At 50.4% G+C, this 27318-nt stretch overlaps 1 protein-coding gene across 6 annotated transcripts in view; it reads left to right on the forward strand.

Moving 5' to 3' along the window:
* The window catches only part of LOC147024241 (solute carrier family 35 member E2A-like), a 145808-nt gene that overhangs the window by 53718 nt on the left and 64772 nt on the right, over positions 1–27318 (forward strand). For all 6 annotated transcript variants that reach the window (XM_085883963.1, XM_085883962.1, XM_085883959.1 and 3 more), the window contains one exon: positions 18113–18182. In XM_085883963.1, coding sequence (XP_085740089.1) covers positions 18113–18182 — 70 coding nt within the window. The remainder of the gene's footprint in view (positions 1–18112; positions 18183–27318) is intronic.

Here is a 27318-nt window from a genome sequence, read left to right on the forward strand (position 1 = left end):
CTCCAAATTACGAGCAGGCCATATTAATCCCTTACGAGAAATAAGATGGAGTCTCAAGGCGAGCGGGAGCCGGGGGTCGATATGGATTTAGAATGTGTAGAATCCATGGTCCATGATGAGATCCCCATGCAGGAAAAGCTGGTTGTACAGGACGAACTTCTCCCCCAACCAAACCCAGAGCCCGAAATGGGCGCGGCAGCGGCCGTGGCGTATGACACCTCCCCTCCCCCTCTCCGCCAAAGCCCCCCGATCCTTGTCGAACCGGGTGCACTCGACAGGATTCTGCAGGCAATAACAGCGAATACGCAACAAATGAATGCGAATTTACAACAGGTGAAGAAAGGAATGGAAAACAAAATCAGCGTACTGTGGGGTGAGATGCAGCAAATAGGCCGAAGCCTGCAGGCGGGCATGAAGGCAATAGCGTGCAGTGAAGCGCGGACAATGGAGTGCGTAATGGCGACGCCACGTGTGGGAGCGAACGAGCTGGGATGGAGTGCAACGGTTGTCAGGCCCGCAATGGAGGCAGGTGAGGAGAAATTAATTTGGGGGACGTATTGGGCGAGACGCGTGGAGGTGATGGAAACTGTGATGGTGACCGAGAGGGAAAAATTAAATGGGGTGACCAAAACGTGTGAGACGAGACATGAGGTGATGACTGAAAGAAGAAAAGAAATAATAGTTGAGACAAGGGAGATAACAAGGGAAGAGACGGAAAGAATAAAATGTATAGAGACACGGGAGATAGAGGGTGAATTGGACGGGATTGAAGATGAGCACACACACAGAGGTAGTGGAGGACCATGAGGGGGAGCTGGCGGACTGTTTCATGAACCGGTGCAAGCAGCTGGATAGCCTCCTCCAGGAACGAGGGGAGGGAGTCTGCCTCCTTGAAGCGGTTTACGACCAGGTGGGTTCCGTCGTGCCAAGCGGAGTTGAGGGGAGGAGTGCTGCGAACGGGTGCACACGAAGCTTGGGGGGTATAGAGGCCCCACAAACCCTTGGGGTGGCACAAATCCCCAGTGTGGTGCAAGGTGTGAGTGCGATCCCGTGTGTGAGTGGTGTGGTGGAGAGTGTGCCAGGATGCGTGCTTCCCAGCACTCCGTGTGGGAGTGAGGCACCGTGTGTGAGTGAGACACCGTGGGTTAGTGCCCCGTGTGTGTGAGTGGTATGGTGTGTGTGTGAGGGAAATGGCACGAGTGAGTGAGCGGCCGAGTGTGAGAGAGACCGTATGTGTGAGAGAGCGGTATGTAAGGGAGATGACGGTCGGCATGCGGGAGCACGCAGCCGCGTTTCCCGGTGTGAATGTGAGTTTGAGTTTGATGGAGTGGAGTGTGAGCATCATAACACGCAGGTGTGCGTGGATTGAATGGCGACGGAGACTGCGACAGAGAGAGACAAAGGCCGAATAGCGGCCGGAGCTGTAACGGGGACCGCACCGGGTTCACCCAGCGGCGAGCGCGAGGTCCGTGCTGTGCAACGCACGAGGCCGCCACGTGCTCGCTTGCGGAAGTGAAGCCCGGTCCGGAAACGAGCGCGGTGAATGTTGCCGATCCCGCGACGGACAAAGTTTAGGCAGGATTTCGGATTTGGACCGGATGGGTTCTCCACGCGAGCGTGTGTGTGAAGCTCCAACAGGCAGAGCACATGTGTTCGCGTGGGGAACCCCTCGAGACGTGAGGCTTGGTTTTTTATGCGTCGGGTGACGTCATGGCTGCGGGTATGGTTGGAATCCGGCAGGAGGGTGAATCCCTGCCAGATGGTACCGTCCGGATGGACGAGGTACACGTACAGCTGCCATGACGTCACGCCAAAGGTGCGCTGCTGTGAATTGCCGCGCTTGTGTGCAGGTTGCGAGTTGCCGCGCTGGTGCTGCGCATTAAAAAAAACAATAGCAGGCCTCGCTTTCGGGTGAACAGGATTCCCCGGGCAAGGGGTGGAAGACCCCCTTGCCCGGGCACAGGATGACACTAGTCAGGGGGAAGGGTTAGCTTAGTTAGACCGGCACCATGGGGCAGGGGAAAGTCCTCATGGGGCGCGTGGAATGGATTAGGTAGAGGGATTGTCGTTGAGATTTAGGAAGGCAGATGGGAAAAGAGATTTTGAGAACAGTGACAGACTTTGGATGTGTAGAGGGGACGAAGTTTAGCTCCATAGTGTTAAATGGAACGTGCTATAGTTTAAGGGATGAAGTGGGAGCACGAGTTAGTTAGGGGATGTAGTCAGCAGGATGGCAGAGTTCAGCGGTGTGTGTGTTGAAGAGTTGGTGAGTTGAGTGGAAAAATGTACGTGTTGAGTGAGTGAGGCCAGCGGGTCTGTGTGAATGGAGCAAATGGGGAATGCATGGTGCGATGAGTGATTGGGGGGAGGAGTGATTCCCGCCCAAGGGACCCCGGGGTCAGTGTAGAGTGAGTTTGGGGGTTCGTCAAATTGACAAAATGGAAGTCGTTTTGCTGTTGGTGGGAAAGTAGGCTCGAAACCCATTTGGAGGGGTGCAGGAGCCCTGTTGATGGGCTGGCAGCGTGGCTGCGAAAGGTGAGTATCGCTGAGTGGGTACCCCGGGCACCAGGCTAGTCGGCCGTAGTAGGCCAAGGGCCCATAGGGGGCCGGGATAGCGTAGTGGGCACGGGTGCGCCCGCATGGTGCGGGGGCCCAGGGCGCCATTAGCCGTGTGGGCAGTGTTGTGGGCACGGGTGACCCTCGGAAAGGGGCCCGGGAAGCCAGCCTGCCACATGAGCGTTTCAGGGGAGTCGCCATGGAGGGCACTCCCCGGTGTTTAGAGAGCTGGTAGGCTCGGAGGCAGTGTAGTGCCTGGGGGTGCCATCGTTGGAGAATTGGCAGAGGGTCGTGCTTGCCAAGGGAGCCACGCGTCCCAGCCATGAGACCGTGTGAGGGCACGGAAGGAAAATTGGGGGGGGGGGCGAGGCCTGAAATTGTGAAGACACCAACACGGGCGACGGGAATCTGGGTCGTTAAAACCAATAGTTTAAGCGAGAGGCACTTGTTGAAAGCCCTGGGGTAATTTAAAGTTTAATGGTTAGGGTAGATTAGGAAGTGTACCCCTCCGCACCATCCATCCCTTCGCTCTGGTTGTGGGCCGCTGGACCCACTTTGGGTTAAAGATCGCTGAAGTCTGGGGAGGCCATCCTGAGGCTTCGTTGGGCCTCGACACAGGACGCTAGCCCTCCCTCATTCCCCTCCAGGAAGGGAACGTAGGGGTTGGGAGTAGGCCAGATGACGATAGGTTAGCCGAACAGAGACAGTAAAGGGGGTTAGGGGACGAAATTATAGTGGGGAAGTAAGGAAAAAAAAAATTAGTTGAGGCTAAATTTGTTTTTTACAAATTAAGGGAGTGGGTCTGGACAGTGACAGCGAAAGGCGATAGGTGGGAGGGAGACAGGTAGGTCGGTCTGAGCCCGCCTTCTGAGTGGCCAACACCACCGCACTCCCTCCACCAACCTCCACTGAAAGGCAAAGGCTGGCCAACTTCATCGGCTGTCTGTGTTACTTCAAGGCCTGTGCCGGCCCACTTCATCGGCTGGCCGTTTTGCTGCGAGGCCTGTACCGGCCGGATCGTCTGCAGCTGTTTTTGCTTCAAGGCCTCTGCCGGTCGGATCGTCTGCCGGTTGTGTTCGCCTGCAGTGGCCTTGTTCTGCAGGCTGTGTTTGCCTGCTACCTTTGCCATGCCATGCCTACTGCCCACATTCATTTTGCCCCACATTCTGTTTTGATTCCCCCCCCCCTGTTTATTGCCATGTGCGCCAGGATCGTCGTGGAAGTTGCAAGAACTGTCCTGTTGGCAGCTACAACAAGGGCCTGCAGTGGCGGCCTGTGCGCCGGTTCACCGTTGACTTTTGTTTTGCTCCCTGCAGAGTCCATTGATCCTGGGCCATGGTTAGTGTAAATTTTGTAAGTTAAGTTTTACTGTAAATATGAGTGCGCCCCCGGCATGTCTGTCTTAGCGCCGGCAATTTTATTTCAGTCGTCCGTATGAGTGGGTTTGTTTACTTAGTTACTCAGCCCTCAGGTTATTTATTTTGGGGACACGAATACCATGAATGATGCACTCAGGGATCCGTAGGTAAAACGTACTAGGGGAGAACTACACATGATGGCACATGAAAATTTGACGACTTGGGACGAGTCTGTAAAAAGGGGAGGGGGTAGTGTTACGGATGTGCAAATTCGCAAACCATCATTCAGGGCCCGTAGGTGAGATATCTCTCAGTACATGTGTCGTTAGCCCAAACCCGTTGTGTAGAGGGATTTTATGTGATTTATTCGGGCTGCAATCCTTTGAGTTAGGCGTTTTTCTGTTCTATCTTTATTTTGAACCAACCACGTCTCAACCGCCATCACACAACAACCACGTTAACCACCACGCCAGCCATCGTCACCAACTACAACCACGCTCCAACCCTCAGCCAAAACAACAACGCCAACAGCCACGACCTTTACCTTCACAACTCAATCCCGCAAACATCGCATCACCGCCATTCCCAACAGCACCATAACCATCAACCACCACCGAAAACCCTCCACCACCTTCACCTCTCTCCTTCTACGGCCATTCCCGCACCACCTGTGAACACTGAACATCGGGCTGTCTCAGGCCCGTTCAGCCATTGGTGCCAAGCGCACCGAGCCGCGAGCGCAAATAGCGGCCTTTCCGAGGGAAAATTCGGATCAAGAACGCTACACGCCCACTTCTCCTCCGTCCAATTAGCAAGCGTGGGGCGGCTTTGTCCCGCCTCCAGGCGCGTCTGTGTGAAATCGATATATGCAAATTCTAGGATCAGGGGAGGTTCACGCCCCCGTTTCCTCCGACCAATGGGCGAGCGTGGCTCCGCCTCCGAGGTCATCCTGATCCGAATATTTGGATATTAGCTGCTCCTGCCAGCCTATTAAACGGCGGCGCAAGGCGAATCGTGGCAGAGTGAGTCAGTTTTGGTTGGAGAGTGGAAGAGATCTGGGGGAAGAGAGTGTAATTTGTGCTGTGTCACGTGATTGGGTTTTCGTATATCATGCCTCGCCCGCTAGGGGTGGCAGAACTGTGCTTCCGGCTGCGCAATAAAGCAGAGTAGATGGTGGCCCGCGTGCTTCTTGCGTCCCACCGCACCTAGTACACACTAGTTGGTGACGAGGATGGGATCATACGGACTTATGCCCGTTTTCGACGGGGACGACTTCGAATCGTTTTCAGAGCAATTGGATTGCTATTTCCACGCGAACGATGTGGTCGACGAGGGCAAGCAGAAGTCAATCTTGCTCGCTTCGCTTTCGCCGGAGCATTATCGGCTGCTGGGTGATTTAGTGGCACCGTACAGGCCCCGGGATGACGGGCTGGCGTTTCGGGACATCGTGGAGAAAATGAAAGCACACATGGCGGTTGAGCAGACTCGCGGGGATGTTCGAGCCATCACCGGCCACGCGGGGTCGCGAGTACCCCGGGACGCGCGCACGACCTTCGATGCGGGTCGGACGTCGCCGCGCGGCCACGCGTGCGGCGGGGTGACACCGCGGACATGCTTGGGATGTGGAGGTCGACACCTGCGCCGTGCATGCCCGTATAAAGGCAACGTGTGTTTGAAATGTCACAAGGTGGGTCATTTGGCGCGTGTGTGCCGTGGGGCTTCGGCCACCGTTAAAGTCGGGGACGGCGATGTGCGACGCGACTCGGGGCGGAACCAGCGGCCGGTGTTGAGCCTGGGTTCAGTTGGCCCGGCGACGGCGCGCCCGATGACGGTGGAAGTCGAAGTGAACAAAACGCCGATCACGTTCCAGGTCGATACGGGAGCAGCGGTGTCGCTCATTGGCGAACAGACCGCGCGTAGACTCAACAGCTTGAAGCTTATCAGGTCAAACCTCGCGCTGTTCACGTACACCCGCGAGAGGATAACGCCAGTCGGGATGGCAGACGTGTCGGTGCGGTACCAAGGCCAGGTCGCCACGCTTCGGGTGTACGTCGTGCGGGGGAGGGGGCCGTCTCTCCTCGGCCGAGATTGGATGGCCCGCATCAGGCTAGACTGGGCCGCAGTTAACCTTGTGCAACCTGTGCCGAGCCAGTGGGAGGATCAGTTGGAGGAGATTCTTCAAAGACATCAACGGTTGTTTAGAGGCGACCTTGGGAAACTCAAGGGCATGGAGGCGAAACTCTTCTTGAAGGAGGGGGTGGTTCCTCGGTTTTGTAAACCGCGTCCGGTGCCGTATGCCCTGCGGGACAAGGTCAAGGGTGAACTGGATAGGCTGGAGGCCTGTGGAGTGATCGAACGGGTGTCGTGCTCGGATTGGGCCACCCCGGTTGTCACGGTGCTGAAACGGAATGGAGACGTCCGATTGTGCGGGGACTTCAAATCCACAGTTAACCCGGGGCTCAGCGTGGAGCAATATCCATTGCCGTCAATCGATGAAATATATGCGCGATTGGCGGGGAGTCGATACTTCACGAAGCTAGACCTGCGTGATGCATATTTTCACCTGCCGATGGATCCCGGGAGTAGCGAGCTTTTAACAATCAACACGTGTCAAGGACTCTATCGATATACCCGACTCTGTTTTGGGATTGCTTCGGCTCCAGCTTTGTGGCAGAAAGCCATGGATCAGGTTTGCATTGGCCTGCCCGCTCAGACCTACCTGGACGATGTACTCATTGCGGGGAAAACGGCGGACGAGCATCTGGCGAACATTGCCCGTGTGCTGACAAAGCTAGAAGCGTGCGGCCTGCGCTTAAACAGGGACAAGTGCGCGTTCTTCAAGCAGCGCTTGGAATACCTCGGGCACATCATCACGCCGGAGGGGCTGTTGAAAGGTCCTCGGAAGGTGGAGGCGATTCAGCGCATGCCACCACCTCGCGACAAGACGCAGCTGCGCGCGTTCATTGGCATGGCCCAGTATTACCAAAGGTTCGTGCGCGGGCTCAGCTCACAACTTGCGCCGTTGACGCGGTTGCTCAAGAAGGACGAGCGCTGGGTTTGGGGGCCTGCACACCAGGTGTCGTTCGACCGCGTCAAGCGGCTGCTCACAGAGGATACGGTCCTCGTGCACTACGAGCCTGCACGTCCGCTCCTATTGGCATGCGACAGCTCTGCATATGGCATCGGGGCAGTGCTCTCCCACAGGATGGACGATGGTTCCGAGCGGCCTGTTTGTTTTGCATCCCGGACCCTGTCCACAGCAGAGCGCGGATATGCCCAGATCGAACGGGAGGCTCTCAGCATCGTCTGGGGTGTGCGGAGGTTTCATCAATATCTGCTGGGACGGCATTTCATTTTACAGACGGATCACAAACCACTTCAATTCATCCTGAGACCCGAATGCGGAGTGCCGGTGGTAGCAGCCGCGCGAATACAGCGGTGGTGTCTGTTTCTGGGTGCTTACGATTATGATATTCAGTTCCGAAGCACCGAGAAGCATGCTAACTGCGACGGGCTCTCACGCTTGCCGTGTGCGGAGGGTCCACCTGCGTCTGAGCTGGGCGACCGGGTCGACGTGTTTGCGCTAGACCAGGTCCAGAGCGGGCCGGTCACGGCCAGACAGGTCGCGGTGGAGTCGGCTCGTGATCCGGTGCTTGCCCGTGTCGTCCAGGCGATTTCTACGGGGAATTGGAGCGATCTACCTTCGACACCGGCATTTCAACCTTTCACGTCACGCGCAGCGGAGCTGTCGTTGGTCCAACGGTGCATAATGTGGGGAATGAGGACCGTGATTCCATCGAGGTTCAGGCAGCGGTGTTTGGAAGAACTGCATGCCAGTCACCTGGGCATCGTGAAGACCAAGAGTCTTGCTCGTAGCCTGTTGTGGTGGCCGGGGTTGGACAAAGACATTGAGCAATTGGTTAAGCGTTGCACCACGTGCCAGACAGATGCTGATAACCCGTGTTGAGCTTCGGGTCTCTGGCCTGTGCCAGACCGAGCTTGGCAGAGGGTCCATGTAGATTTTGCGGGGCCGGTTAATGGCAAGATGTTTTTGATTGTGATTGATGCATTCTCTAAATGGCCGGAGGTGGTAGTAATGCAGCATACTTCAGCAAGCATTACGGTAGAGAAGCTGCGGACGATCTTTGCTAATAAAGGGTTGCCGGAGATCCTGGTCTCTGATAATGGTCCGCAGTTCATCGCGGGTGTATTTGATGAGTTTATGCGCCAGAATGGTATTCGACATCTAAGGTCCGCACCTTATCATCCTGAGACGAATGGCCAAGCTGAGTCGTTTGTCAAGATGTTGAAGCGGGCTTTGCGCAGGGGGGGTGTTGCACCTGTGCAGACGGTGGTCGATGTTTTTTTGCACCATTACAGGAACGCAGTTCATCCTGTCACGGGTGACTCACCTGCTATTCGTCTCTATGGACGGGCTTTGCGGTCCAGGCTAGATTTGCTGCGACCTGGAGGGTCGGTGAGTGGGGCTATGTCGCGTCCGACGCGGCTGCGCAGCTTCGAGGTGGGGCAGCGGGTGATGGTACGCGATTATTTCCACGGTTCCAAATGGGTGCCGGCGGTGGTCTCTGGGGTGCTGGGGCCGGCGAATTGCATGGTGCGGACTGATGGTGGGGGTGTGTGGAAGCGGCACGTGGACCAGATGCATGATCGCTGTTCAGCGTCACCCCCCCACACCTCCCCGAGCCGAACGTTGCGGGGCCCCCACCGGTAGTCTCGCCGGCACCTGACGTTGTATCGCCGGGACTGGCTGGGCCAGCGCCGAGGGGGTCTTCGCCTGATGCCGTCCTACCCGGGGACGTCGAGCAGGCTGGGCAGTCGGGGGTAGCTGGTGTTGCGGAAAGTGCGAGTCCGGCGAGGATGTCACCTCGACCGAGCCGGGAGGCGTATGAGCCTGGGCTGTCTGGTAGCGCTGCCCGTCCGAGGCGGGTCAGGGTGCGGCCGCGGTACTTGGAGGATTATGAGTGTTGATGGGTTTCTGATGGTCATGTTGTGATTATCCGTTCGTTATGTGACGGGTCATTTTACGAGGGGAGGAGTGTGCTGTGTCACGTGATTGGGTTTTCGTATATCATGCCTCGCCCGCTAGGGGTGGCAGAACTGTGCTTCCGGCTGCGCAATAAAGCAGAGTAGATGGTGGCCCGCGTGCTTCTTGCGTCCCACCGCACCTAGTACACACTATAATTGAGAGAGTTGGGTTCTGGAGTCGGCTGAGAAGAGTTGCGGGAAGAGGCAAAGGAGCTCCGGTCCGAGGCGAGAAGGACGGCAGTCGGCGACGAGGTCGCGGTGTGGGATGGCTCGTCGTGGGACCCAAGCCAGCCAGCCATTCTCCTCCCCCAGGGCATCAACAATTCCCCCTTTCCCCCGCGCTGAGATAGTGCAAAAAGGGGGCCCCGTTCCCACCCCACTCCAAACATCGTGCCAACAAAACCCGCCAAGGAGCACGGAGTCGGGGCGCAGCCACGCGGCCACATCTACGGCTCGCCACCAACGCGTCACGAGGACGCGGGTTGGACCCCCCCCCCCCCGGTCTCGTGGACCTGGCCACTCCTCCAGGTCACACGCACAATTGGCCTACAGGCCTGTCTGCCCCCTTGTCTATGAGGGTGGCTTCTTTCCTTTGCTTTTGTGTGAATGTGTGTTGGCGCCGTCTGTAAAGTAGAACTGTATAAGTGTTGCAGTGTGTGCGCGTAGTCGGTAGTAACTGCGTCGTTGTTGCTTTTGTTTTGGTTGCTGTATGTGCATTTTGACTGTATGGCTGTATATATGTGCTTTCCGTGTGCCGGGAAATAAATGAGCATTGTGTGAACTGTTTTCCCGTTTCACTTCGTCTTTTCTTTATTGACCCTCCATCCTGCTTCACGTAAAGGGTTCGTCGCGGGTGCAAAACACCCGGTAAATAATCTGAACCGTCGAGGTCGACGATAACACCGCTCGGTTATCCCGATAGTACGGAACGGGCCGCCCAAGTGGCTCGTGTTCAGAGTCGACCTGCGGCGAGGTACGATCGCCCAGTTTACCATCCGCGTGGGTACTTAGGTAGGTCGAGTTTGGCGAACAACCCTATCCTACGCGGGTGGCCAATTGGCACGATTGTGGTGAGGTCGAAAGGCCCACCCGTGACTGGCTCCAGGCGATAGTTCCCGAGGGTCACGACTGAATTGTCCGTCCGGTGGGCGACGAGGTCGCGATTCGAGTGACGTGGCCGTCCCCACGCCGGCGGGCGCGAATTCGCAACAATATGTAGAGCAAATAAATCGACATAGACAAGCATAAAAATTCGATATTTTCACATCTCTCTCTCTATCGAGTGCAGCCTGTGGCTGCTGGTTGCATCATTGGTTGAGATGCGGCTATGCCGCTGATGCAGTGTCCCCCTTACCAGTACACTGGTGCTCATTTTGCCGACCTCGGAAGGATGACAGGCTGAGTCAACCTCCTGGTGTATTTTAATTCGGCGGCCAACGGGGCTTGAACTCGGGACCCGAGGATCCCCAGCCGCCACCCTAACCACTAAGCCAACACCAGGCTGATTTTCACATCATTCAGTCTTGAATAATCCTGCATTTATTTCCTGGATATACTGAAGAACGCATGCAGCGTAATTACCGATGCACAATGCAAATGGTGTAATCGATATCAGCCTCACAGCCAGGGATTTTCGTACACCCCCCCACCCTCGAAGAGGGGGGGTGAAAACATACCCCCCCAAACCCCTCATACTCAAATTTCTGGTGTAACCCCCCCCCCCCCCCAAGGTTAAATTTCTGGGGAAACCACTGCTTACAGCTCCATTCATTAATCGACACTAGCTTGAATCGTTGCGCCAAGCACATTTCACTGCATGTTGCTGCAGAGTCATCGGCATCTTTGACCATGCCAACTTTCTCCGAGAGTGAGGGAAGGGGGGGGGGAATGGTGGGTTTGGGTTAATGGGGGTGATGGTGGATTGGGGATTGGGGGTTGTGGGGGGATGGGGTTGATGGTTGTGTTGGGATGGTGGGGGAGGTCAGCCAAATATATTTTGTGCTCTGACTGAATTTCCACTGCAAATCAGAAGTCAGAACCCATCACGTGTAAATAAAAAGGAACTGAGCACAAATTTATATTTATTTTAAATTATCAGAAAGAGATGTAAGGGAAGGTCAAGACAAATTTATCAAAAACTGGAATGGAAATTCGAACTGCCAACCATACAGAGCAGATGTGCCCTGATTACACCACTTCCCTTGGACTTCCGGCCAGGTTTTCATGTGGTAACTTTTAATTATTTTGCCTATATCTTGATCTAGATTAATAAAGTCAGAGTAACAAAAACATTAGCGTTAATGAATACTGGTATGTATTTTGAATTTGAATACTGGTATCACAAATGTATTTTGTTGGCTTTTATATGTGTGTGTGTGTGTGTGTGTGTGTGTGTGTGTGTGTGTGTGTGTGTGTGTGTGTGTGTGTGTGTGTGTGTGTGTGTGTGTGTGTGTGTGTGTGTGTATATATGTGTGTGTATATGTATGTATATATATATATATGTATATATATATATATATATATATATATATATATATATATATATATATATATATATATATATATATATATATATATATATATATATATATATATATATATATATATATATATATATATATATATATATATATATATATATATATATATATATATATATGTATATATGTATATATATATATATGTATATATATATATATATATATATATATATATATATATATATATATATATATATATATATATATATATATATATATATATATATATATATATATATATATATATCTATGGGGCTGCAAAAGTAGGTATACAGTAAGGATTATATCAGTATTACCAGTATTATAATAGTGGTGCTAGGATTCATTTAATACTAGAATTCATTCATTAATACCAGATTAATGTTTATTATTGGTATGTTATTATTGATATGCTTGTATAATAAATAAAATACGTTTTGTGCACACGTTTTGTTTATCATTACTGTGTCTCTACTTTTGTAGAGTATTAATATGTGTGTTGTGTGTGTGTGTGTGTGTGTGTGTGTGTGTGTGTGTGTGTGTGTGTGTGTGTGTGTGTGTGTGTGTGTGTGTGTGTGTGTGTATGTATGTATGTATGTATGTATGTATGTATGTATGTGTGTGTATATGTATATATATATATATATATATATATATATATATATATATATATGTATATATATGTATGTGTGTGTATATGTATGTATATATATATATATGTATGTATATATGTATGTATATATATATATATATATATATATATATATATATATATATATATATATATATGTATGTAAATATATATATGTATATATGTATTATATATATATATATATATATATATATATATATATATATATATATATATATATATGTATGGGGCTGCAAAAGTAGGTATACAGTAAGGATTATATCAGTATTACCAGTATTATAATAGTGGTGCTAGGATTCATTTAATACTAGAATTCATTCATTAATACCAGATTAATGTTTATTATTGGTATGTTATTATTGATATGCTTGTATAATAAATAAAATACGTTTTGTGCACACGTTTTGTTTATCATTACTGTGTCTCTACTTTTGCAGCCCCCTGTTTGTATATGAATGTATATATATATATATATATATATATATATATATATATATATATATATATATATATATATATATATATATATATATATATATATATATATATATATATATATTTACGAATTTGGGAATTCGATTGCACACAACATTCAGGTTCCTTTCATCAGCTATGTCGATAAGTGCTTGTTCCCTAGATAGCTCACGTTCCATTGTTTAAATGTTCAGAAATCGATTAGATGCACTGTGGATCGATTTAATAGTTGGGGAACGAACAATGGAGACATCCCTCCCCCTCTTCTGCGAAGAGCAAGAAGAACTCTGCCGTCCCGTGACTCATGATGTCAACAACTCCCTCCCACCCATGGCTGAGTGGGGGATGGAGCACGAGGGCATGAGTCATGAGTCACGCCGGGAGCGGGGGAAGGGCGGGAGAAGGATAAGAGGAGATCTTTTCTTTTGTTCAGGGGCAGAGTTGGAGAAGGGAGTTGAGGGGAGTCGTTCAGCAGACCGTTGGGTCCTGCTTGGCTTGCGTTAGGGTTGAGGCCTTCAGAAGCTTTTTGCTTCGGCTGGCTCAGTGAGCTTCGGCTGAGGCCTGGCTCGGGAGGAGGCTTTTTGGAGGCTTTTTGCTTTGATGGTTCAGTGAGCTTCGTCTTCTGTTTGGCTCGGGAGAGCTTTTTGCTTCGAGCTGCTTTGTTTTGGAAGGAAGTTGAGCCGGTTGCTCGGCTCGAGCTGCGAATGGTGGCTGCTTCTTCTTTTGGTTTGTGGAGTTCTTTGTTCTCCATTTTGGTTCCCAGCTTGGTGTGACTCATTGACCTCTTCGTGGAGGTGGTTCCTCGGGGAAGCGACGCATCGACGGGAAGGATCGGTGCCTCGTCTCACCAGCACGTGTTGAGAAGCGCGGGAGGATTCGCGGGAGCTCGGGAAGGATCGCAGCTCATGGCGATTGGATCCAGCTCGCTCTCACTGGAGCCCGGGTTCGAACAACTTGAAGACCACACGAGGTGGAGAGGTTCGAGATAGGCTCTGGGTTTCAGCTCACCTGTCCTCCGAGCTGGAGCTCGTTATTAAAGGCCTCTGCCACCATTTATTGGGTGTGTGTGTGTGTGTGTGTGTGTGTGTGTGTGTGTGTGTGTGTGTGTGTGTGTGTGTGTGTGTGTGTGTGTGTGTGTGTGTGTGTGTGTGTGTGTGTGTGTGTACGTACGTGTGTCCGTGGGCCCGTCTAATAAGTAGGAATTTGTTAAGTGCTTTGTGTGCATGTTAATGTTTGCATTGCATTTCGTATAGACGGTCGTAGTTCTTTTGTCGTGCTTTTGTTGCTTGGAAATTGCATACGTGTTTTGCCTTGTTTAATTGCATAAGTGCTTTATTATAATAAATGTCCTTATGTGAATGTAAACCAGTTCGTTGCGTCCATTCCCTCATTGAACTGCCCCATCTAGCACTCGGAATATAGTTGGTTTTTAAAATAGCCGGTAAAGTGATCAGGTCCAACGGGACTGCGCGATAATACCCCGCTCGGTTATCCCAAAAGGAAGCGAGCTGCTTAAGCGGCTCGTTTCCAAGCGGTCCCGTTGAAGTACAATCTCTCAGTAACCTACCCGCGCGAACAATTAGGTGAATCGAAGATTTGGCTATCGGACCCTGTAGCGCGTGGGTGGAGTGCGGACAAGGTTGTGGTGTGGTTAAAAACACACCCGTGGCGTGCTGGAAGAAACTAATAGACATGAAGTGCCAACAGAAATAAAATGTATGGAGACGCGGATATAGAAAAAATAGAGAGACAACACGATAAAGAAGGGGTGAAAGACGAGCACACACCACACACATGTTAGTTAGCGAGGGGGGCGAGCTGGCGGACGGTGTCGTGACCCGGTGCAAGCAGCTGGATAGCCTCCTTCAGGAACGAGGGGAGGGAATATGCCCCCTTGGGGCGATTCACGACCAGGTGGGTCCGGTCATGCCGAGCGAGGTGGAGCGGGCGAGTGTTGCGAATGGGTCCACGTGCAGCTTGGGGGTTATGAAGGCCCCGGACCCCTTGTGGCACAAATCCCCAGTGTGAATGTCCCCAGTAGACCGGCTTCGTGGGGACATGGGTTGGTTGTTCCTCATGGAGCCCGTGGAATGGATTACTTTGGGGGATTTTAGTTTAGATTTCGGAAATAGGAATTGTTGGATTTTTGGAGACATGGACAGACTAGAAATGTGTAGTGGAGACGTAGCTTAGCTACGTAGAGTAAATGGAATGTGCATTGATGTAAGAGATGAAGAGGGAGCATGAGTTTGTCAGGGGATTTAGTTAGAAGGATGGCAGTACAGAGTGTTGGTGTGAGTTGTGAAATGGAAAGTGTGTGAGGAAAGAGTGTGGGACAGCGGGCCCAAGTGTGTGAGTGGAGCGAATGTGGTATGCATGGTGCAATGACTGATTGGGGGGAGGAGTGATTCCCACCCAAGTGACCCCGGGGTCAGTTTAATGTTAGCTAGTGGGTTATTCAAATTTATTAAAAGGAGGTCGTTTTGTTGGTGTCGAGAGAAGGCACGAAACCCGTTTGGAGGAGTGCAGGAGTTCATGGACCGGCTGGAAGCGTGGCTGTGGAAAGGTGAGTTTTGTTTAGTGGGCACCCCAGGCACCAGACCAGTCGACCAGAGTATACCCCCGCCAACTTGTGGGGATTGTCCGTGCTCTTATCCTTTTAAATGCAAAGCATCAAGATAATACCCCGCTCGGTTATCCCAAAAGGAAGCAAGCTGCTTAAACGGCTCGTTTCCAAGCGGTCCCGTTGAGGTACAATCTCTCGGTAACCTACCCACGCGAATAATTAGTTAAATCGAAGATTTGGCGATCGGACCCTGTAGCGTGGGTAGAGTGCGGACAAGGTTGTGGTGTGGTTAAAAAGACACCCGTGGCTGGTTTCCGGCATTGATCCGGAAAGCCACGACTGGATTGTCCGTTCGGTGGGCGAAGCGCCCGCTATTGCGAACGACTGCACCTAGGTCGTTCGCACGCGGGTGGAAATCTACAAATATATATATATATATATATATATATATATATATATATATATATATATATATATATATATATATATATATATATATATATATCCAACCTTAGGTTCCCACCAGACTCTCCGGAATCGCAGGCCGTCGCACACTCATGACTTTGTGACGCGGCGGGTCGCAAATCGACGAAACCCCAATAACTCAACCACGTGACTTAGGGTCCTCCGTCTAATGAATACCGTTTGCCTAAAGGTCATGTGATCTAATTACCGGGGGACATGCCTCAGGAAGCACTTGCTCAAACCGGATCACCTTACCAGATCGGATGCAGCCGAGTGGAACTGCCCAGCACATACCGGTTCGAAAACAGATTCAAATAACAACCCGGCTAAACGAGTTTACGAACCATGCTGGACCAATGGAGGAAAAGACAAAAACGAGCTGGGAACATTTCTATACAAAGCAGTTATTTACAATCATGTGAGAAAAAGAATGTGGCACATTGAATGGGGTTTATTTGTATGTACAGCAGGGGATAGCAAGGAATTTGTGGGGTGCGACAAAAGGCAAGCAATCTTGCAAACGAGTTATCCCGTTATAACTTCTACAATCTTAACCTAAACTCAGAGAGGTGCTGTCACTCTCTCACTCTCTCACTCTCTCACTCTCTCACTCTCTCACTCTCTCACTCTCTCACTCTCTCACTCTCTCACTCTCTCACTCTCTCACTCTCTCACTCTCTCACTCTCTCACTCTCTCACTCTCTCACTCTCTCACTCTCTCACTCTCTCACTCTCTCACTCACACGAAGGTGGATACTTTGTGAGACCTGGAGGGGCTCCGTTCCACCTGCTGAAACCTGTCTATCGAGATGATAACCAACAACACAATACAAGACTGTAAGATGAGACAAACACAGCCACTGAGCTTGGGAAAGTGCCGTCACCTCCCACGGTACTCTGGGTACCAGCCACGTCACAACAATGGCGCTGCTTTTCTTACCATAGTTTGCGGGGCATTTCCGAAGTAGGAATTGCCTCCTCCCCATGGATGCCAACTTGTGGGGATTGTCCATGCTCTTATCCTTTTAAATGCAAAGCATCAAGTAAGGACGCAGCACGTTCCATTTTTATCCCCCGCCGCATGGCGGAAGGGGGATATTGTTGTCACCCAGGTCGTCCGGCTGTCCGTCCGTCCGTCCGGGCATCAACATTTATAGCTGTGAGTGCGATAACTCATAAACTGTTCGCCATATCGATTTGAAATTTGGGTCACACATGTAACACCTGAAAAGGAAGAACCTTATTGATTTTGGGCGTGGCCGGATCCAAGATGGCCGACTGGGGCAGCCATCTTGAAAAAAATGTTTTTTCGCCATATCGATTTGAAATTTGAGTCACACATGTACCACCTGAAAAGGAAGAATGCTATTGATTTTGGGTGTGGCCGGATCCAAGATGGCCGACTGGGGCGGCCATTTTAAAAAAAATGTTTTTTGTAATAAATGGAAAACCGCTTATCTGATTTCAATTATTTTTCAATGGCGGTTGATTTTGGGCGTGGCCAGATCCAAGATGGCCGACTGGGGTGGCCATTTTGAAAACAAGATGGCCGATGGGCGGCCATCTTGAAAAAAATGTTTTTTGTAATAAATAGAAAACCGCTTATCTGATTTCAATTATTTTTCAATGGCGGGGATATTTTAAGTCTTTGGTATGCCTCGGCTGGGGTTCAAACCACTTACTCGCCCCCCCCCCCCAATACTCCTAGCGGACGCTCTAACCATTACACCACCAAGTCTGAAAATGTTCAACTGAGCCCAAATTGGCAAAGTTCAGTAATAAGGAAGATTTATTTACCTTTGAATGGTCTCCTCTCCCACACCTTCCAATTTAACATAGTATTTGGTAATTGATTAATTAAATTCCAGCCACTCGATCAGATTCTGAAAATTGAGGCCTACTGAGCTTCCACCTGCTGTTTGTATGATGTAAACATGAAATCTCATGAGCTTTCCTTTTCTCATTGGAAGGCTGGATTGTTATTTGTGAAAATACATAAAAGCAGCTTCTACTTTATTTTGCTGCATTTTTATTTTTATTTTTATTTTTATTTTTATTTTTATAATATCGCGTACACAAACATATATGGATGGATGATCGGTCGGTCAAATGGAGCTCATTTTAATGTCCCCGTCTCTGACCTTGTCGGAGGGACGGGGGACAAAAAGTTATGGACAGGCTATGACAAAATTCGGTGGATGAGTTCGGTTGGTGACAAGAACAAGCCGATTACATTTTGGTGAAGATCCTGATCTGGATCCGGCCTATCAGTGGGATACAAAACGTAAACTGTTCAGCCTGGTGGAGGTATGCGCTCTACCGTGTGCCGTTCTAGTTTTTATTCTGTCCTCACATCTCCATCCTAACTTAAAACGGTGCCATTATTAATTTGATCTGCTTTGCACCTTAAATAACACTTGTTCTCAAGGTTAAGGCAAGTCCCGATTTTTTTTTTTTTTTTGTTTGTTGTTTGCAGACCATTCGAGCTACAGTTTTACACGAGTGCCTCAGCTGTGATGTTTCTTCTTCCACTGTGGACTTTTTCTGTATGTATTGCATCGTTTTATGGCTTGCTTTAATTTATGTTATACTATTTGACTCGGTGTATGAATTTACATTGGTGATGCCTGAAGAAAGCCATATTTTTAAAAACATTGATTTAAGACTCCAATGAAACAGAGCACCCAAATGGTACATTCGAGTGTACACAAGTTTTCATAATGACCAACTATTAAATTTCATATCTTTTTATTTTAATTTAAATGTTCCAATACAGGTGACTTTTACGACATACCACTCTATAATGCTGCAGTTTTGCATATAATCGCCTTAAGACCTGACTTGTTTTATTTGTCAATAGTAGCTCTTTAATGTATGTGGAATGATTGCCTGCTGATTCTGGATTGGCTCTGGTATCAATAAAGAAGCCATTTTCCCACGTATCTATCTATAATTCCAGCAGTGTGTGTGTGTGTGTGTGTGTGTGTGTGTGTGTGTGTGTGTGTGTGTGTGTGTGTGTGTGTGTGTGTGTGTGTGTGTGTGTGTGTGTGTGTGTGTGTGTGTGTGTGTGTGTGTGTGTGTGTGTGTGTGTGTGTCTGCAACCGCCGTTTCTCGACGACCGCTGGTCCGATCTGATTCAAACTTGCCAGGAATATTGCCGGGGCCCCGCAGATGTGCCTTTTCGAGGTTTGATATCGATCGGACAAGCGGTTCCCAAGTTAGGGCCATTTTACTGCTTTTTCAGTGTTGAAAAGGTGTATATATGGCAGCTGAAGGTGTCGATCCACCTTCTCACCTTATCATGCCAATTTTTTCCCAAATTATTAATAACCGGACGATCACCGGTCCGATCCAATTGAAACTTGCCAGGAATATTGCTGGCGACCCACAGATGTGCGTTTTCAGGGTTTGATATAAATCGGACAAGCGGTTCCCAAGTTACGGCCATTTATTTACCAAACCAATGACAAGACACGGTGCTATGACGTCATGAATGACGTCACAATTAATGTTTATGTCATTTTAAATTAAACTAAACCAACTCTTTATATTCTTCATCACATGCTCACGGCAAACAGGGATCACAACAATTTAAAGGACACAAGGAGGATTAAACATGGGATTTTAAAGATTACTCCTGGAATCTTTCATTTATACAGAAAAGTGCCGTTAAAGACAGCCGGCTAAAGAGGAATGATGATGGCAAAGAGGGGGACGGTAGAGAGGGGGGCAAGGGAGGGGCATGAGAGAGGGTTGATGAGAGAGAGGGGACGACAATTCAAGAGAGGGGGAGAGAGGAGGTGGCGAGAGAGGGGAACGGGAGAGGGGGTGCGAGAGAGGAGGGGCGAGAGAGGAGGGGCGAGAGAGGAGGGGCGAAGAGAGGGGAACGAGAGAGGAGGGGCGAGAGAGGAGGGGCGAAGAGAGGGGAGAGGGGGGGCAGATTTGCCTTTTCAAGGTTTGATATAAATCGGACAAGCGATTCCCAAGTTACAGCCCTTTTATTGCTTTTTTCAGTGTTGAAAAGGTAGACATTTGGTAGACATTTGTGAATACATTTACAGAGGGGTGAGAGAGGAGGAGCGAGAGAGGGGGAAGGGGAGAGGGGGCCGAGAGAGAGGGGGGCATCACAATTCAAGAGAGGAAGGGAGAGAGAGGGGGGCATCACAATTCAAGAGAGGGGACGGGAGAGGGGGGTGAGAGTGGTGAGGAGAGAGGAGGGGCGAGACTAGGGGGGAGAGAGGGGAGAGAGAGGGGGGGCGAAACCACGAATGACATCACAAATAATGGGTTTTTTTCACATGCAATGACATCACAAATAATGCGTCACAATCGACGCTGGGAACTGAGTATGTGCCTTTTCAAGGTTTGATATCGTTCTTCATCCGTTTCAGCTGTTTCCCAAGTTTTTCCCAAGGTTTGAAAGCAGTTTTTTCCAAAGGTTTGAATTAATTGTTCAAATTATTAATTAATCCCAAGGTTTGAATTTTCCTAAGGGAAACAGCTGTTTCCCAAGGGTTTGAAAGCTGTTTTTCCCCAAGGTTTGAATTAATTGTTGTGCTTGGTAGACATTTGTGAATACATTTAGAGAGAGGAGAGGGGAGGGAGAGGGGGGTGATAGAGAGGGGGCATCACAGTTCGGGAGGAGGGAGTGAGAGGGGTGGGAGAGAGGGGGAGAGAGGGGGTGAGAGTGGGGTGAGAGTGGGGGCGAGAGAGGAGGGGGAGCAAGAATAGGGGGGAGAGAGGGGGGACGGGAGAAAGAGAGGGGGTGTCACAAACTTCTTCCTCTTCGTTTGATATGACGTCACAATTGACGTTGGGGACCTGAGTATGTTTCCCAGGTGTTTCCCAAGTTATGGCCATTTATGATACGGTTGCTCCGATCTAATTGCAACAATGCCCCAATCCAGTCGTCGTTTACGAGAGCGAAGGAGCGAAGCTGCACAAACTGGCACGCACCTACGGGCCCGCACTAGTAAGCATTAATTGGCATAAACAAGTTAACATATATTTTGCAATGTTCATCGATTGGCATATCGAAGAAGGGCAAATTGTTTTTTTCGTTTGTTTTTTTTTGCCAGTATTATCAGAAGAGGTGCAGAAAGCTCAAATGGGTGTCAGCATTTGGACAAAAACTGGAAAAAGAGCTGCTTCTACAAAACAAATTGGTTCACATGAAGTCATGTGCTGCAGTGTGCATTTTTGTTATTACAGCGCTTGTGCTGTATACAATTGTACCGACTTTGAAATGTCCCCGGTGTCCCCTGTCCCCTCCCCCCCCCCCACGTGCCTCAACACAGCCAATGACGGCCGTCCGGTCGATGCAGTGCGTAACCTAGACGGAAATAGCGAGAATTGACGGAAATACCCACGTATTTCAATGGAAATTTGTGAAACTAATCTGTTTATATATGTGAAAACCATTTAATTTATTGCTTGACGGGAAAAAAAAACCAAGAAACGTGCCCCTCTCCTGTACGAACGAACGAAAGACGTCATTTCTGCCCACCATCGCATTTCGCGCCGAAAGACGTCATTTCCGCCCACCATCGCATTTCGCGCCGAAAGACGTCATTTCCGCCCACCATCGCATTTCGCGCTGATCGCCGAATGCTGAAAGCCAAGTTCTTCTTATGCTATCATTCTTTTGTGGCCTCCTGCCATGCTGTATCGAACGATTTCATTCCTTCTGTTATATATATATATATATATATATATATATATATATATATATATATATATATATATATATATATATATATATATATATATATATATATATATATATATATATATATATAGGTGCTTATCACAATAATAACAAGATTTTTACATTTCAAATATTAAGTACGCTTTTTAATTGTTTTTCAACTGAAAAAAGCATAAATTGCATATTTTAACATTAGTGTACTCATTTGCTTCACCACACGCGCTGTATTGAAGGATTTCACTTATTGTAAATGCAAGAGTGAACAAGAAGAGGCAATGCTTCAATCATTTCACTGTAAGGGTCCATCAACATGATGCCAGCTTGGGTGTCATGCATCGGATTTCATCTGGTCCCATCATTCCCAAATGATAAACAGGAAGCAAAGTTAATGCAGCTGTTGCTGCAAAACAAATGTCTTTGTAAATACAGGAATCATGCTTACTTCCTGGATCCTATTGCTGAATAAAGCATTTGAGGAGACTCTGCTGCAAGCAGAATTGCATGGTTTGAGACATGCCACACCAGATTACCCATTGATGACCAAGTTCAGACTGCCATGATGTTTACGGTCACGAGTACACTTGGACCGTTCTCTACATTGGAGAATTGCTTCTGATTCTCAACTGTTATCTTTTGTTCCAAATTGATTCCAGTTCTGTTCCCATTATGTTGCATATTGTGCATGTTTGTGTAATGTGTATACTGTGCACTGTATTGAAGTCTGTTGGTGATTTGTTATTGTGTGTGTGTGTGTGTGTGTGTGTGTGTGTGTGTGTGTGTGTGTGTGTGTGTGTGTGTGTGTGTGTGTGTGTGTGTGTGTGTCACAATGTAGGACGGAAGTGATAGTACTGGGAGTTTTCTATATAATTGATTACATACGCTTAACAAAACCATGCAAGAACTGAAATTTATTATTACCCCATCAAGACAGAAAATAAAAGACTAGAATCAACCAGGGGTGTTCAGTTTCCAAGCAGCTTGCTAGTGCTTGCCAAGCCAGCTGGCTATTCCTTATCAATGGTTTTGAATGGAATGCTTTCTTAAGTGCTGAAACCACTTGGCGGGTGCTCTACAAGAAACTTGGTGACTGAACACGCCCCTGGCCTCAACTGTGAAAACGAGACTTTTCTCTTGACGCCCTTCCATCACAGCTTCATGGTTCGAGAGCCGTGTTCATCCATCGTAAATTCACACCATCCCAGGTGCTACGAAAATCTCTTGGCTTCTCAAAACGACAGGCATTCACTTCCTTGCTTTTGAAAACCCTTTGGTGATGTTTCATGAGTCCAGGTTCAACATACCAAAAAACAGGAACAAATCCATGTCCTAATCGTTGCTATGACGCATTCGGCTCTCGACACCCAACAAGCAATCACAGGATCCCAAATAATGGGTAGAACATAGCAGTGAAAACTCAGGAGGGAGAAGAAGAAGTTTTTATTCCAAAGCATCATGGCTTATATTGAGCAGTCCTGGTGGGAAGGGGAAGAGGATTGTTCTCACAATCAACTAGAAGATTGACCTGTGTAAGAGACAATAGATATGCATTGATGCACGAGTATAACATCAGATCGTCAAAAATCTGACATCAAGGCCCAGAAGGACAAGTTACTGGAATTTTACACCAAGTCGGAGACAGACAAAGCTGCCAACAAGTGCCATACTCTCACAAACCAAAGATGGAGCAGCTCGATAATTTTCTGCACGAATGGTTTTCTCTCCAGCGTTCAGAGGGAGTGCCAATCTCAGGATGGATGTTAATTAACCCGAGGACACCAACGTGGGGTATGAGGTACCTGCACAAAGTGAACAGCTTTGCTACACGAGGTCACCTCGTGAGTCAGAGCTTGAGACTCCGTATACCTACAGTGCATGGGCAGAGGTCACTGAGGAAGGGTAAGTCACTCTGCTCTCTTTCCTGGTTTTATTATGAAGCATGGTCTGGGCATCTTACACCCCACATTAGTGTATACTAGTGCGGGCCCGTAGGGGTGTGCCCGTTGGTGCATGCCAGAATGTGCAGCTTCGTGCCTGCAGTATCAGGTCCCCAGCATCAATTGTGATGTCGGATCAAACAAAGAAGAAGAATTGTGACGACTCCTCTCTCTCTCGCCTCCCCCTCCTCTCTCCTCTCCTCTGTCCCCCCCTCTGTCCCCCCCTCTGTCCCCCTCCTCTGTCCCCCTCCTCTGTCCCCCTCCTCTGTCCCCCTCCTCTGTCCCCCCTCCTCTGTCCCCCTCCTCTGTCCCCCCTCCTCTCTCTCACCCCCTCTCTCCCCCTCTCTCCCCCACTCCCCTCTCTCCCCCTCTCTCCCCTCTCTCCCCCTCTCTCCCCTCTCTCCCCCTCTCTCCCCCTCTCTCCCCTCTCTCCCCCTCTCTCCCTCCTATCTCCCCTCTCTCTCCCTCCTATCTCCCCTCTCTCCCCCTCTCTCCCCCTCTCTCCCTCCTATCTCCCCCTCTCTCCCTCCTATCTCCCCCTCTCTCCCCTCTCTCCCCCTCTCTCCCCTCTCTCCCCCTCTCTCCCACTCTCTCCCCCTCCCTCCCCTCTCTCCCCTCTCTCCCTCCTCTGTCCCCCTCCTCTCTCCCTCCCCTCCTCTCTCCCTCCCCTCCTCTCTCCCTCCCCTCCTCTCTCCCTCCCTCCTCTCTCCCTCCCTCCTCTCTCCCTCCCCTCCTCTTGCCCCCCTCTCGCCTTCTCCTCTCTTGCCCCCTCCTCTCTCGCCCCTCCTCTCTCGCCCCTCCTCTCTCGCCCCTCCTCTCTCGCCCCCTCCTCTCTCGCCCCTCTCTGTAAATGTATTCACAAATGTCTACCAAGTACAACGATTAATTCCAACCTTTGGAAAAAAACAGCTTTCAAACCTTGGGAAACAGCTGTTTCCCTCGGGAAAATTCAAACCTTGGGATTAATTAATAACTTGAATAATAATCAAACTTTGGATTAAATAATTAAATAAGTTAATAATTAAAGAAGAATCAAACCTTGTGATTAATTAATTAATTCAAACCTTGGGATGAAACAGCTTTCAAACCTTGGGAAACACTTGGGAAACAGCTGAAATGGATGAGGAAGAACGATATCAAACTTTGGGGACCTGATTAGGTGTCTTTTCAGTGTCGATTGTGACGTCATACCAAACGAAGAAAAAGAATTGACATCAATCTTGCCAAAAATTAAAAAAAACATTAATTGTGACATTCGTGATGTCATAGCACCGTGTCCTGTCATTGGTTGACAGATAAATGGTCGTAACTTGGGAACCGCTTGTCCGATTGATATCAAACCTTGAAAAGGCACATCCGCGGGGCCCCTGCAATATTCCTGGCAAGGTTCAATCCGATTGGACCGGTGGTCGTCTGGTTATTAATAATTTGGGAAAAAATGTCATGAGAAGGTGAGAAGGTGGAACGACACCTTGAGCTGCCATATATGCACCTTTTCAACACTGAAAAAGCAATAGAATGGCCCTAACTTGGGAACCGCTCGTCCGATCGATATCAAACCTCGAAAAGGCACATCCGCGGTGGGGGGTCCCCGGAAAAATTCCTGGTAAGTTTCAATGAGATCAGACCTCTCCTCTCTTGCTTCTCTCTCCCCCCCCCCTCCTCTCTCCCCTCCTCTTTCCCTCTCCTCTCTCCTCCCACCTCTGTCCCCCTCCTCTCTCCCTCCCCTCTCTTGCCCCTCCTCTCGCCCTTCTCTCTCCCCTTCTCTCACCCCTCTCTCTCCCTTCTCTCACCCCTCTCTCTCCCTTCTCTCTCCCCCTCCTCTCTCCCTTCTCTTGCCCCCCTCTCACCCCTCTCTCGCCCTTCTCTCTCTACTCTCTTGCCCCCTTTCACTCCCCTCTCTCGCCCTTCTCTCTCTCCTCCTCTCTCCCTCCTCTCTCTCCCTCCTCTCTCCCTCCTCTCTCCCCCTCCTCTGTCCCCCCTCCTCTGTCCTCCCTCTCTCTCCCCCTCTCTCCCCCTCTCCCCCCTCTCCCCCTCCCCCCTCTCCTTTCTCCCCCTCCCCCTCTCCTTTCTCCCCCTTTCCCCCTCTCTCCCCCCTTTCTCCCCCCTCTCTCCCCCTCTCTCCCCCCTTTCTCCCACCCTTTCTCCCCCCTTTCTCCCCCCTTTCTCCCCCCTTTCTCCCCCCTTTCTCCCCCTTTCTCCCCCCCTTTCTCCCCCCCTCTCTCCCCCTCCCTCCTCCTCCTCTCTCTCCCTCCTCCCTCTCTCTCCCCCTCCCTTCTCTCTCCCCCTCTCTCTCCCCTCTCTCGCCCCCCTCTCTCGCCCTCTCTCGCCCCCTCTCTCGCCCCTCTCTCGCCCCCTCTCTCGCCCCCTCTCGCCCCCTCTCTCGCCCCCTCTCTCGCCCCCTCTCTCGCCCCCTCTCTCGCCCCCCTCTCTCTCCCCCTCTCTCCCCCCTCTATCCCCCCTCTCTCCCCCTCTCTCCCCCCTCTCTCTCCCCCCTCTCTCTCCCCCTCCCTCTCCCCCTCCCTCTCCCCCTCCCTCTCCCCCTCCCTCTCCCCCTCTCTCCCCCCTCTCTCTCCCCCTCCCTCTCCCCCCTCCCTCTCCCCCCTCCCTCTGCCCCCTCCCTCTGCCCCCTCCCTCTGCCCCCTCTCTGCCCCCTCTCTCTGCCCCCTCTCTCTGCCCCCTCTCTCTCTGCCCCTCTCTCTCTCTGCCCCCTCTCTCTCTGCCCCCTCTCTCTCTGCCCCTCTCTCTCTCTGCCCCTCTCTCTCTCTCTCTCTGCCCCTCTCTCTCTCTCTGCCCTCTCTCTCTCTGCCCCTCTCTCTCTCTCTGCCCTCTCTCTCTCTCTGCCCCCTCTCTCTCTGCCCCCTCTCTCTCTGTCCCCTCTCTCTCTCTGTCCCCCCTCTCTCGCCCCCCTCTCTCGCCCCCCTCTCTCGCCCCCTCTCTCGCTCTCTCTCGCCCCTCTCTCTCTCGTCTCTCTCGCCCCCCTCTCTCGCCCCCTCTCTCTCTCCTCTCCTCTCTCGCCCCCCTCTCTCGCCCCCTCTCTCTCGTCTCTCTCTCTCTCTCGCCCCCTCTCTCTCTCGCCCCTCTCTCGCCCCCCTCTCTCGCCCCCCTCTCTCGCCCCCCTCTCTCTCGCCCCCCTCTCTCTCGCCCCCCTCTCTCCCCTCTCTCGCCCCCCTCTCTCTCGCCCCTCTCTCTCGCCCCCCTCTCTCTCGCCCCCTCTCTCGCTCTCTCCCCTCTCTCTCGCCCCCTCTCTCTCGCCCCCTCTCTCTCTCGCCCCTCTCTCTCGCCCCCTCTCTCTCGCCCCCCTCTCTCTCGCCCTCTCTCTCTCGCCCCCCTCTCTCTCGCCCCCTCTCTCTCTCGCCCCCTCTCTCTCGCCCCCTCTCTCTCGCTCTCTCTCGCCCCCCTCTCTCTCGCCCCCCTCTCTCTCGCCCCTCTCTCTCTCTCGCCCCCTCTCTCTCTCGCCCCCTCTCTCTCGCCCCCTCTCTCTCGCCCCCTCTCTCTCGCCCCTCTCTCTCGCCCCTCTCTCTCGCCCCCCTCTCTCTCGCCCCCTCTCTCTCGCCCCCTCTCTCTCGCCCCTCTCTCTCGCCCCTCTCTCTCGCCCCTCTCTCGCCCCCCTCTCTGTCCCCCTCCTCTCTTCCCCCTCCTCTCTCGTCCCTCTCTCTGTAAATGTATTCACAAATGTCAACAAAGCACAACAATTAATTCCAACCTTGGGGAAAAAACAGCTTTCAAACCCTTGGGAAACAGCTGTTTCCCTCGGGAAAATTCAAACCTTGGGATTAATTAATAATTTGAATAATAATCAAACCTTGGGAGTTTGGCACATACCCAGAGAAAGGCACATACCCAGATCCCCAGTGTTGAGTGTGACGTCATACCAAATGAAGAAGAAGAATTGTGACGTCAATCCTTCAAAAAAAATTTTTTCTTAATTAAATAAACATTAATTGTGACGTCAATCCTTCAAAAAAAAAAATTAAATAAACATTGTGACGTCATTCGTGATGTCATCGCACCTTGTCCTGTCATTGCTTCACAGATACA

This window comes from Eptatretus burgeri, chromosome 6, assembly GCF_056783735.1.
Source record: "Eptatretus burgeri isolate ZD-2024b chromosome 6, Ebu_testis_v1, whole genome shotgun sequence".
Taxonomy (NCBI): Eukaryota; Metazoa; Chordata; class Myxini; order Myxiniformes; family Myxinidae; genus Eptatretus; species Eptatretus burgeri.